At 38.2% G+C, this 11418-nt stretch overlaps 2 protein-coding genes across 2 annotated transcripts in view; both read right to left on the bottom strand.

Annotated features, from left to right (window-relative positions):
• The window catches only part of LOC109132287 (probable sugar phosphate/phosphate translocator At1g48230), a 4692-nt gene extending 2052 nt beyond the window's left edge, over positions 1-2640 (bottom strand). Inside the window, exons 1-6 of the mRNA XM_019243887.1 lie at positions 2593-2640; positions 2456-2506; positions 2241-2302; positions 1877-2138; positions 711-976; positions 522-616 (exon numbers count right to left, since the gene is read on the bottom strand). Of these exons, the coding sequence (XP_019099432.1) occupies positions 522-616; positions 711-976; positions 1877-2138; positions 2241-2302; positions 2456-2506; positions 2593-2606 (750 nt within the window). The 5' untranslated portion in view covers positions 2607-2640. The remainder of the gene's footprint in view (positions 1-521; positions 617-710; positions 977-1876; positions 2139-2240; positions 2303-2455; positions 2507-2592) is intronic.
• Positions 2654-4005, bottom strand: LOC104777739 (probable sugar phosphate/phosphate translocator At1g48230). The gene is made up of 7 exons (XM_019240691.1): positions 3913-4005; positions 3780-3812; positions 3545-3652; positions 3341-3372; positions 3204-3254; positions 2989-3050; positions 2654-2886 (listed from the first exon to the last, which is right to left on the bottom strand). Exons 1-7 carry the CDS (start codon positions 4003-4005, stop codon positions 2654-2656), a joined length of 612 nt encoding a protein of 203 aa, XP_019096236.1.

The following is an 11418-nucleotide window of genomic DNA, read 5'->3' as shown; positions in this document are numbered from 1 at the left end:
GTGTGGGTTCCAAGCTGTGTCCGCCCGATATGTGACAATCGCGACGTTATCAGAGGGGCTTCTTCATCGTTAAGCTCCAATCCTCTGGGGCTCCCCCCATCTGACGAATTCTTCTCCTTCCAGTCCTGCACAATTATTTGGACCAAATCCATATGAATGCATACATATAGGTGATGCTCTCGCTATCTCTTAGTTCTACTGGTTGGTTTTTACTTCCTTAAAATCGAATGTTTGAGTCTGAATCCAAAACAAAAATCATTGATCCAAAAGACAACCAAATCCTAATATGGTCAAAATAAGCACATCTAAAATTTAATTTTCTCTCAAAATGATGAATAAAATTTTATTGAAAACCTAACTCTGTCTGAAACTGTTCAAACCGAACCACAGAGGATTAGGGTTTACTTTGGTGACTATAGTTTGTAAACCGACAAACCGAACGGGACCTGGATTGAACATCCCTTCTTACTTTTCTTAGCTAGTGAATGAATATGTAAAATTCAATTTACAATGTAATGTACCTTCGTGATTCGATCAGGGAGGCTGTCCGTGCTTGGTGGAATTGCTTTTACATCCTTGATTTTTATGTAATTGTACATTACAACACCACAGAGCGCTGTGCCAAACACATGATAAGAAGAATATAGTTTAACCAATGCACAACATTTAGAGCTTTATCCAATTAGATATTGGGATGGAAAGAAACAAACCTATAGCATATCCAGTAATGTTCAGCCCAGTGATTGTAGATTCAGGAAATATGACAGTGGAGAGGGCTATGAGAATCCAGTCTTTCAGAACCCCAGCAACCCGGATGGTTACAGCGCCTGTTCTTCCGATTACTAAGAATATGGAGAAGTTTAAGGCAAGTGCGCAGAGAGCGTTTGAGAAAAAGATCCAGAAGTTGAATTGGATCTGCGTGACATCTATATTTGGTTTCTCCAGTACATACCAAGGCAATGACAGGAAAACAAAGCTGCACAAAAGAAGGAAAAATTTGCAAGTTTAATGCGCAGTAGAATAGATTCTTGCATTTACCAAGAAATAATACATGATGTTGACAAACATGAAACTCTGTACAACATAAGACAAACAAGAACAAGAGGTCACATCAAGTTAACAAAGTTTTCATCTCAAGCCAATTTTCAAATAAGAAAGCTTTGACATATGCTAGGTTTCTACTGCGTACCTGCATGGAGCTATATAGTATAAGCTGGTGACTGGATTTAATGTCAAGCCCTTCTTTTGAAGAAGAACTTGAGTTAGCACCAGTCTAAGTGCTTCAGCAAAGATTCCCATGACCTGGTAGACTGTGCCGATTACATTGAAATTAATTTCGCCATAGGATGATACTACAACTCCAACACTGACTAGCACCATGTTCATGAACACGTCACACCTTGCTTTGTCCGTGCCACAGACAACGGCCATGAGAAATGTTGCTACCGGCACTGTCATTCCATATTGGCGTGTTAAAAAGCTTCACAACATAATCAACGATTCATATACTAATATAGGGTTTGAGCCAAAAAAGAAGTTGTGTATTGACATACTTAGTGCTTTGAGCATCTGTATGAAGGCAACTGAAATGTGCAAATATGCAGTATTTCCGAACCTGTAAAAAGGGTAAACAGAATACTCAAGAGACAATTTAGACATCAGGTATGACAAGCAACGGAAAATTCAGAATTTGAAATAGACAATGTTACTAGGACAGAGAGCATCTATAAACCTAATATGTTCCACTGTACAAGGAACAAAGGCTTACCAGAGGCTGGATGCAAAGAATGCNGTCACATCAAGTTAACAAAGTTTTCATCTCAAGCCAATTTTCAAATAAGAAAGCTTTGACATATGCTAGGTTTCTACTGCGTACCTGCATGGAGCTATATAGTATAAGCTGGTGACTGGATTTAATGTCAAGCCCTTCTTTTGAAGAAGAACTTGAGTTAGCACCAGTCTAAGTGCTTCAGCAAAGATTCCCATGACCTGGTAGACTGTGCCGATTACATTGAAATTAATTTCGCCATAGGATGATACTACAACTCCAACACTGACTAGCACCATGTTCATGAACACGTCACACCTTGCTTTGTCCGTGCCACAGACAACGGCCATGAGAAATGTTGCTACCGGCACTGTCATTCCATATTGGCGTGTTAAAAAGCTTCACAACATAATCAACGATTCATATACTAATATAGGGTTTGAGCCAAAAAAGAAGTTGTGTATTGACATACTTAGTGCTTTGAGCATCTGTATGAAGGCAACTGAAATGTGCAAATATGCAGTATTTCCGAACCTGTAAAAAGGGTAAACAGAATACTCAAGAGACAATTTAGACATCAGGTATGACAAGCAACGGAAAATTCAGAATTTGAAATAGACAATGTTACTAGGACAGAGAGCATCTATAAACCTAATATGTTCCACTGTACAAGGAACAAAGGCTTACCAGAGGCTGGATGCAAAGAATGCGCTTATAGGTACCACACAGGTCACATATCTGGAGTTGAAGAAAATATGTTAAAAAGGAGAAAGATGATAGACACAACGTACATATATGCCAAAAAACGTGATAAGCTGGCTTACATTTCGAAAGTCATTTTAACAGGAGAGACAACCTACATCAAAAAAAAAGAGAAGAAACTCACTACTTAANTAATGTCAAGCCCTTCTTTTGAAGAAGAACTTGAGTTAGCACCAGTCTAAGTGCTTCAGCAAAGATTCCCATGACCTGGTAGACTGTGCCGATTACATTGAAATTAATTTCGCCATAGGATGATACTACAACTCCAACACTGACTAGCACCATGTTCATGAACACGTCACACCTTGCTTTGTCCGTGCCACAGACAACGGCCATGAGAAATGTTGCTACCGGCACTGTCATTCCATATTGGCGTGTTAAAAAGCTTCACAACATAATCAACGATTCATATACTAATATAGGGTTTGAGCCAAAAAAGAAGTTGTGTATTGACATACTTAGTGCTTTGAGCATCTGTATGAAGGCAACTGAAATGTGCAAATATGCAGTATTTCCGAACCTGTAAAAAGGGTAAACAGAATACTCAAGAGACAATTTAGACATCAGGTATGACAAGCAACGGAAAATTCAGAATTTGAAATAGACAATGTTACTAGGACAGAGAGCATCTATAAACCTAATATGTTCCACTGTACAAGGAACAAAGGCTTACCAGAGGCTGGATGCAAAGAATGCGCTTATAGGTACCACACAGGTCACATATCTGGAGTTGAAGAAAATATGTTAAAAAGGAGAAAGATGATAGACACAACGTACATATATGCCAAAAAACGTGATAAGCTGGCTTACATTTCGAAAGTCATTTTAACAGGAGAGACAACCTACATCAAAAAAAAAGAGAAGAAACTCACTACTTAACTATTTATAAGGATTCGAAGAGTCATAAAGAAGGTAAAAAAAATGCCAAATGAGAACTCCTCATAAGATGAACACGAAGCATATTAATTTCGCCAATGGAAGTGTAACTGTAAACGCTAAGAGTTTAGTATGTACCTTGAAAACCCGAATAAGAAGGAAGGCCACAAATCCAGAGAATCCCATATGGATCATAGTCAATGTTATAGGAAGTGGAAAATTGAAGTATTTTGGAGATAGAACCCACTGCATAAGAAATCCAAAAACAATAAAATAGAAAGCAAAGTCAGGATACTAAAGACTATGAATGAGTACAAGCCAGACACAAAGGTCTCCGGTTTCATTTCATATACACACAACATTAGATTCAAACCTCAATTCTACATTCTACTTTCAGAGTTACAACCTGTAGCATGCAAAAACAAAATCCAACAGCTACACATCCTATATGAAGATCTGCATAAACACTATGTTAAAGAGAGTAAAGTAGGCTCAGCAAGAATCACCTTGTTGTAGAGTATAACTCCAGAAGAGAGTATAATGTAGATCAGTAAGTAGATATAGGTAAGTACAAGCGACTTGTTTATCATCTTAGCCATCTTCTTCTTCCTCTCTCCACTTATCAAAGCAAAAAGCCTAAGAAAAATCACCGCCAGATGCAAGTATCCTTCGATAGTCACAACGATATGGGGAAGTATCCCACGACACGCAACAGAAGATTCTGAGATTCCATAGACGAAATCTGAAACTTCCCAAAAAAAACAAATCAAACTCGAGATTTCTCAACTAAGAACACCAAATCGGGGATTTGAAGCTACTCAGACGCAAAAAAAATCCTAAATCAGTAAGGAGAAATCTGAGAGATCGTAATCAGATCCGGAGAAACAATACCTCGAAATGAGAAGCCGAAATGCGAATCTCGGCCTTGGAGATGAAAAAAACGTGTGAATCTATCTTAGTTTAAGAGGGGATCAAGATACGAAGAAAACTTTTTTTTCCGATAACTCCAACCCCAAGAATGTTTCCGATAAGAGTAAGAGTGAAGAAGTAGAAGAAGATAATAAAATGCGTCAGAGCCTTCGATGGCGAATCAATGATGAAGCAGGTGAAGATTTAGGCAGGGAGAGAGAGACGTAGAAGTTTGAGTCAGAGCTTTTTGCTGCTACTGTGTGTTTGTGTATACTGTATAATGGTCTCTCTCTCTTTGCAAGAAAAAAATTGAAAGTAATGGAGAAATTAAACGACGGTGGAGATGAAGGTTGAAACACGTAAATCTTATATCTAACGGCTATGGTTTTATGTCCTTGACGGGTGACTTACTTCAAGCTTTTTTTTTTTTTTCAATTTAGTTATGATATATTTAGATTTAATGATGGGCCCACTATGTTTTCCAAACCTATCCTAAATTCCTAATCACAATAAAATGAAATTTATTATTTTTTAAAAACACGAAATCTATTAGATAACACGTATAAATAATGCAAACTGTAGATTCAAATTCTCTTAAATACCATTTCGTAAATTAGATAAATATTATTTCATGAAAATATTACTTAATGATGTTTATAAAACTTGTTAATTGTAAATTAGTCTGGTCTCATGTGTTTTTTCTTCTCGCAAATTTAATCTCCGTAAGCTTTTTTTTTTTTGGTTGTTATACTTATACATAACCATCATACAATTTTTGCTCATTATATATTTTTTTAAAGAAAAAGATTAACATTTATTTCTTGGTAAGCATGCTTCTCTTGCGGATGATACAAACATAGAAGTAGAAACATATAATTATACTGTAATATTTAGAAATGTAGCAGAACACACCATCTCAGTAAAATGTAGTACTAGAATTTTGTAATGAGTGTTCTTCCTACACGAAACATAAAATCTGATAATTCAGAGACATACACAGGTCTTGAAAATGTGAGACTTAAATGAAAGAGTTAATGAGATGAAGAGTGGGAAAAAACTTAAAAATACTTCATCTAATTTTTATTTGGAAGTTTAATACTTCATATTTTTAAATTAGAATAAAAATACTTCGTTTAAATATTATTAGACTAAAAATACTTTATCTTTATAATATTAGTAGATTCATACTCACGATTTAACATCCATTAACTAGCATAACAGAGTCAGGTAATTTATTCAAGTTTTCTAATAGATATATACATTCGGTGTGGTCTTGTGGTAATGCTACAATTTTATGACCCACCCTACGCGGGTTCGATACCCAGTAACTACAAAATTTTTAGTTTTTTTTTTGGTATTTTTTTTTAACCAACGTTGCGGTGCATCTTCCACCACTGAGAGAGCATCAGCGGAGGAGACAGCGACCCAGGTAATGGATTCTCCATTGAAAGGAGTCAGTTAAATAACGAAGCTGGTAAGCCTCCATTGCTTTTACTAAATCAAAAACATTATTACCAAAAAAAAACCAAATCAGACTAGGAGACAGATCTGGTATACTCAATCGGAGGTTGCTGATTAGTGATTACGTTTCCTCCCACCGCGAGAGCTCCTCCTCCTCTGCCAATGGTCTGCCGAGCCGAGATCACTGCCAAGCTCCTCCTCCTCCGCCGAGCCGAGATCACTGCCACCGTTCGTTGGTTAGAGAAAAGAACAAAAAAAAAAAAAAACTGAAAACCTGCATTTGATGGGCATCGAACCCTCGTGAGGTAGGAGATAAAATCAAATCCTTACCACCAAACTACACCAACATTAACCATATTTTATGTAATAGACAATATATAGCTACAAAGTTAACACCGTTACACTATTCCGTCACGTCTTTTTGGGATGTTAAATCGTGGGTATGAATCTACCTATATTATGAAGATAAGGTATTTTTAGTCCAACAATATTTAAAAGAAGTATTTTTATTCCAATTTAAAACTATGATGTATTAAACTTTTTTAAAAAAAATAGATAGGGTATTTTAAAGCTTTTTTCCCGATAAAGATCCCACAAATGAAGGAAATGGGATGGGATTGGATATTTTGATCAATAGGACGGACCTAGTTCCTATGCGGAGAAGGGGTTAAAAGAGGTTCAAGTGCTTTCACCACAATGCTCATGTCTGGTCTTAAATATGGATTGATACACACACAAAGTGCAGCCACCTGATAAGCCTTATAGGGTCTATATACGAAGGAAGGATAGAGAAGATGGAGCACGTGTGGAGCGTGAGAGGAGCACGTGCGAGGATTAGTTAAGCTTTTACATGCTTTATATACTTTGTAAAGAGGAAAAGTTTGTTATGCTTGTTTGTTGCAAATAAACAGATTGACGCATGTGTCATCTGGGGAATGAGAGAAATGTCTAACTGCGTCTAGAGTCTCTTGTTAAAAAGTTGTATTGATTCAGAAGATAATAAAGGAGAGTTCTTTTCTTATAAATTGGTGCGTCGTGATCTTGGGTTGAATCTAACGCTACGCAGAGACGAGAAGAATCAAGAAGAAGATCGCAACAATGGTGATGGAGATGGGATTATCACCAGTTCGCGAATTATCAGAGGCGGAACAACACGAGGAGTCCTTAGCCGATGTTTATGATCAGTTGAGTGAGATGCGCAAGTCCGAAACCAAGTTTGAGTCACGAATCAAATCGTTGGGTTCACAGATGGGATCCAAGATTGAGTCGTTGAGCAAGGAGATGAGATCGCGGGATTAGGATATGGAAGATTTGACCAGGAAATTGGACCTGGTGCTCAACTCTTTACCCGGGATTGAACCAACTCGTGAAGTGGGTGGTTCGAGTCATTCGATACCGCGTCAAGCGCAAGAAATTCACAGTCAGGTACGTTTTTCTAACCAGGAACCTTGCCATAGCAACATTAGGCCTGGGCTTAGAGAAAATTTGCTCAAGAATGTAGAAATGCCAATCTTTGATGGAGTGGGAGTATACAGTTGGGTTGCTCGGGTGGAAAGATTCTTTCGAATTGGAGGATATAACGATGATGATAAGTTAGCATTGGTATCGGTAAGCTTGAGCGGAGAAACGCTAATTTGGTATAACTGGGTGGTGAATACAAGACAATTTGGAAGTTGGGTGCAGTTTAAGTCAAGCTTAATGTTGAGATTTGGAAACCTGAAGATCAGAGGACCTAGCCAAAGTTTATTATATATTAAACAGACAGGGACGTTAGCTGATTACATTCAACGATTTGAGGATTTATCCTCTCAAGTAAGCGGTCTTGATGAACAAAAGCTGGAAGGGATATTCTTAAACGGGTTAACACAATTAACACAGGAAATGCAAGAGCTGGTGCATATGCAAAAACCTCGTAATTTGGATGAAATGGTAGCAGAAGCCAGGGCTATGGAGTCAAGCATTATGAGGAGAGTAGTTAATAAGGAGCTTATGTTAGCCAATAAGGAGAATACTGGATCTGAAAACAAAGGGAATCCTCTCTACAATACAAACACATGGAAGACTAAAACATTGTTCACAGAACCGGTTGTTAACGTGGAGAAACAGACTACAAGGTTTGAATCAAGGCCGAGAAGACACAACACAAATGCAGAATTAGATGAAAAGAGAAAAAAAGGGGATATGTTTCAAATGTGATGCTCCATGGTCTAGAGAACACAAATGCCCAAACAAGGAGTTGCGAGTGTTAACAGTGTTCAACGGTTATGAAGTCGAAGTGCTGAATGAATGTGATGAAGAAGCATACACAGACCCTGTAGGCGAGTGCATGGCACTCTCATTCTCTTTTTTTAGAGGAATATCTGGTCCATCAACTACCAAATTAAGAGGATCAATTGGAAAAGATGCAGTGGTTATTATGATGGATAGTGGGGCAACTCACAATTTTATCTCACCTGCTGCAGCGAAGAAACTGAAACTTAAATGCAAAGACAATCCAAACCTAAATGTCAAACTGGGAACTGGCATCTTAGTAAATGGATTAGGAGTTTGTGAGAAGGTAACATTTTCTGCTCAGAATTTGGAGTTTACTACTGACTTCATTGTTCTTGAACTGGGACAGATCGATGTGATATTGGGAGTGTAATGGCTTAGAACCTTGGGTGATTGTAAGGTGAACTGGGAAAAGAATGAGATGTCATTTATTCACCAAGGCAAAATGGTTTCCTTGAAAGGAGAATCTGATCTGATTTGTTAATAAGATGTCTCTGAAATTTTTGACGGGTGGTTATGCTGTTAATTCCAAAGGAGTAGCAATGGAGTTGTGCAACCAACAAGTGAATACAACAATGGTAGCACCTCTTGATGATAGCATTCAGGCAGTGTTAACAAAATATGATTGCGTGTTTGAGATTCCTACTTCTCTACCACCAATCAGAGGAAGAGAACACTCTATCTCCCTTATAAGCGGTACTACTGCTGTGAGTGTACGTCCATATCGATACCCACACGCACAAAAAGAAGTGATGGAGAAAATGGTAAAGGAGATGTTAGACTCAGGCATCATTAAACCAAGCCAAAGTCCATTCTCCAGTCCAGTCCTCCTAGTAAAAAAGAAAGATAACAGTTGGCGTTTTTGTGTGGATTATCGAGCATTAAACAGAGCTACAGTTCCTGACAAGTTCCCAATACCTATGATTGATCAATTGCTAGACGAGCTTAATGGTTTTGTTCTTTTCTCCAAACTAGACCTGAGAGCTGGTTACCATCAAATTCGAATGAAGGAAGAAGATGTGCCCAAAACCGCTTTTCGCACTCATGATGGACACTATGAATTCCTGGTTATGCCATTTAGGCTCACCAACGCTCCATCAACATTTCAAGCACTTATGAATGAGTTATTCAGACCAGTCTTGAGGAAATTTATTCTGGTATTTTTCGATGACATTTTGGTATACAACGAGAGTCTGCAACAACATGTAGAACATCTGGAAGTGGTCATGAAAATTTTGAAGGAGAATCATCTGTTTGCCAATAAAAGAAATGTATGTTTGCCCAACAAAAAGTGGACTACTTAGGACACATTATATCTAAAGAAGGTGTAGCTACTGATCCTTCTAAGACTCAAGCCATGACCAACTGGGTAACACCGAAGTCAGTAAAGGAGTTAAGAGGATTTCTGGGCTTAACCGGTTACTATAGAAGGTTTATCAAGGGTTATGGAATATTAGCAAGACCATTAACAGAGCTATTGAAGAAAGACAGCTTTGAATGGAGTTCAGAAGCTCAAACTACGTTTGATAAAATGAAACAAGCAATGTCTACTGCTCCGGTGCTTTCTTTACCAAACTTTGATGAGATCTTCACTGTAGAGGCAGATGCATCTGGTTTCGGCTTGGGAGCAGTATTGATGCAGAACAGGAAACCTATTGCTTATTTCAGTCATGGACTAACAACTAAGGAGCAGCTTAAACCGGTGTATGAGAGAGAATTAATGGCCATTGTATTAGCCATACAATGGAAGCATTACTTGTTTGGACGTCACTTTGTGGTACACACGGATCAGAAAAGCTTGAAGTTCTTGCTTGATCAGAGAGAGGTAACCATGGCCTATCAAAAGTGGCTTATTAAACTCTTGAATTACGATTTTGAAATCGTTTACAAACCTGGAGTCGAGAACACATCAGCCGATGGTCTCTTTAGAATGACACAAACCGATGGAACACTGTCATCAATCCTTCTGTGGGCATTCACAATTCCGACGGCTCTACAACTACAAGATATATTTGATGATATTGAGAAGGACGAACAGTTACAGACTGATATCAAAACTTATGCAACCAATTTAGACGAGCATTGCAAATTCTCTGTTAGAGATAGGAAGACTGTGGTTTAAACATCGACTGGTGATTCCCAAGACTTCAGACTCGATACCACTTATTCTAGAAGAATGTCACGCAGGGCTATCTGGAGGACATTCTGGAGTGCTTAAAACAGTGAAAAGGATCCAGCAATCATTTCACTGGGAAGGTTTAACAAAGGATGTACAGAAGTATGTGTCAGAATGTTAAGTTTGTCAACGACACGAATATTCAACCTTATCTCCAGCAGGTTTACTACAGCCCTTACCACTACCGCAACAAGTTTGGGAAGCCATCTCGTTGGACTTTATAGAGGGTTTACCAACATCCCACAAGAAGAACGTGATATTGGTGATAGTAGACAGATTAAGCAAATATGGCCAATTCATTGCCTTGCAACATCCATTCACAACTTCTGAGGTGGCCAACTTGTTCGTTAAGGAAGTAGTGAAACTTCATGGGTATCCAGCTTCGATTGTATCAGACAGAGGGAGTACTTTTTTGAGCGCTTTCTGGAAAGATTGTTTCAGACTATCTGGGACAAAACTGAAGTATAGCACAGCCTTCCACGAAGGACAAACTGATGGACAGACAGAAGTGTTGAACATGTGCTTGGAAACTTATCTTCGATGTTTTGCGTCTTCTCATCCTCGTACTTGGCATCAGTATTTAGCTTGGGCTGAACTATGGTATAATACATCTTACCATACATCGCTTAAAACCTCACCATTTAAAGTCCTATATGGAAGAGATCCTCCTGCTATAGTTCGGTTTGAAGAACTGTCTACAAAGGTGGTGGAAGTCAAGACAATGCTAAAGGAAAGAGACTTGATGCTGGACCACATTAAGAACCAGTTAATACACACACAACAACTAATGAAGAATAACGCAGATAAGCACAAAATGAAAATAATATATTAGTTGATTAATCATCAAGAAGAAGATGAGATGGGCCGGGGATTAATTGAATATTTGATCAGTAGGGCTTCCTATGTGGATTCTGAGGAGTAAGAGGAGAGGATTTAAAAGAGGTTCAAGTGCTTTCACCACAATGCTCATGTCTGGTCTAAAATCTGGATCAATACGCACACAAAGTGCAGCCACCGCGGCTAGCTGACCATTATATCGCACCATATTCATATATAGCAAAAATAAAATCAGACTCATGAAATGTTTTAGTTGTCATATAGAGATGAATGTGAACAACATAACTATCGCTTGTTTTCTTTGGCATTTGTTAGAAAAAGGTATGAACTGTACTTTGATTATAATGTTAGCAGATAA

This window comes from Camelina sativa, chromosome 3 (genome assembly GCF_000633955.1).
Source record: "Camelina sativa cultivar DH55 chromosome 3, Cs, whole genome shotgun sequence".
Taxonomy (NCBI): domain Eukaryota; kingdom Viridiplantae; phylum Streptophyta; class Magnoliopsida; order Brassicales; family Brassicaceae; genus Camelina; species Camelina sativa.
Note: the sequence above shows the minus strand (reverse complement) of the source record. Positions and strands in the feature narration are given on the sequence as shown.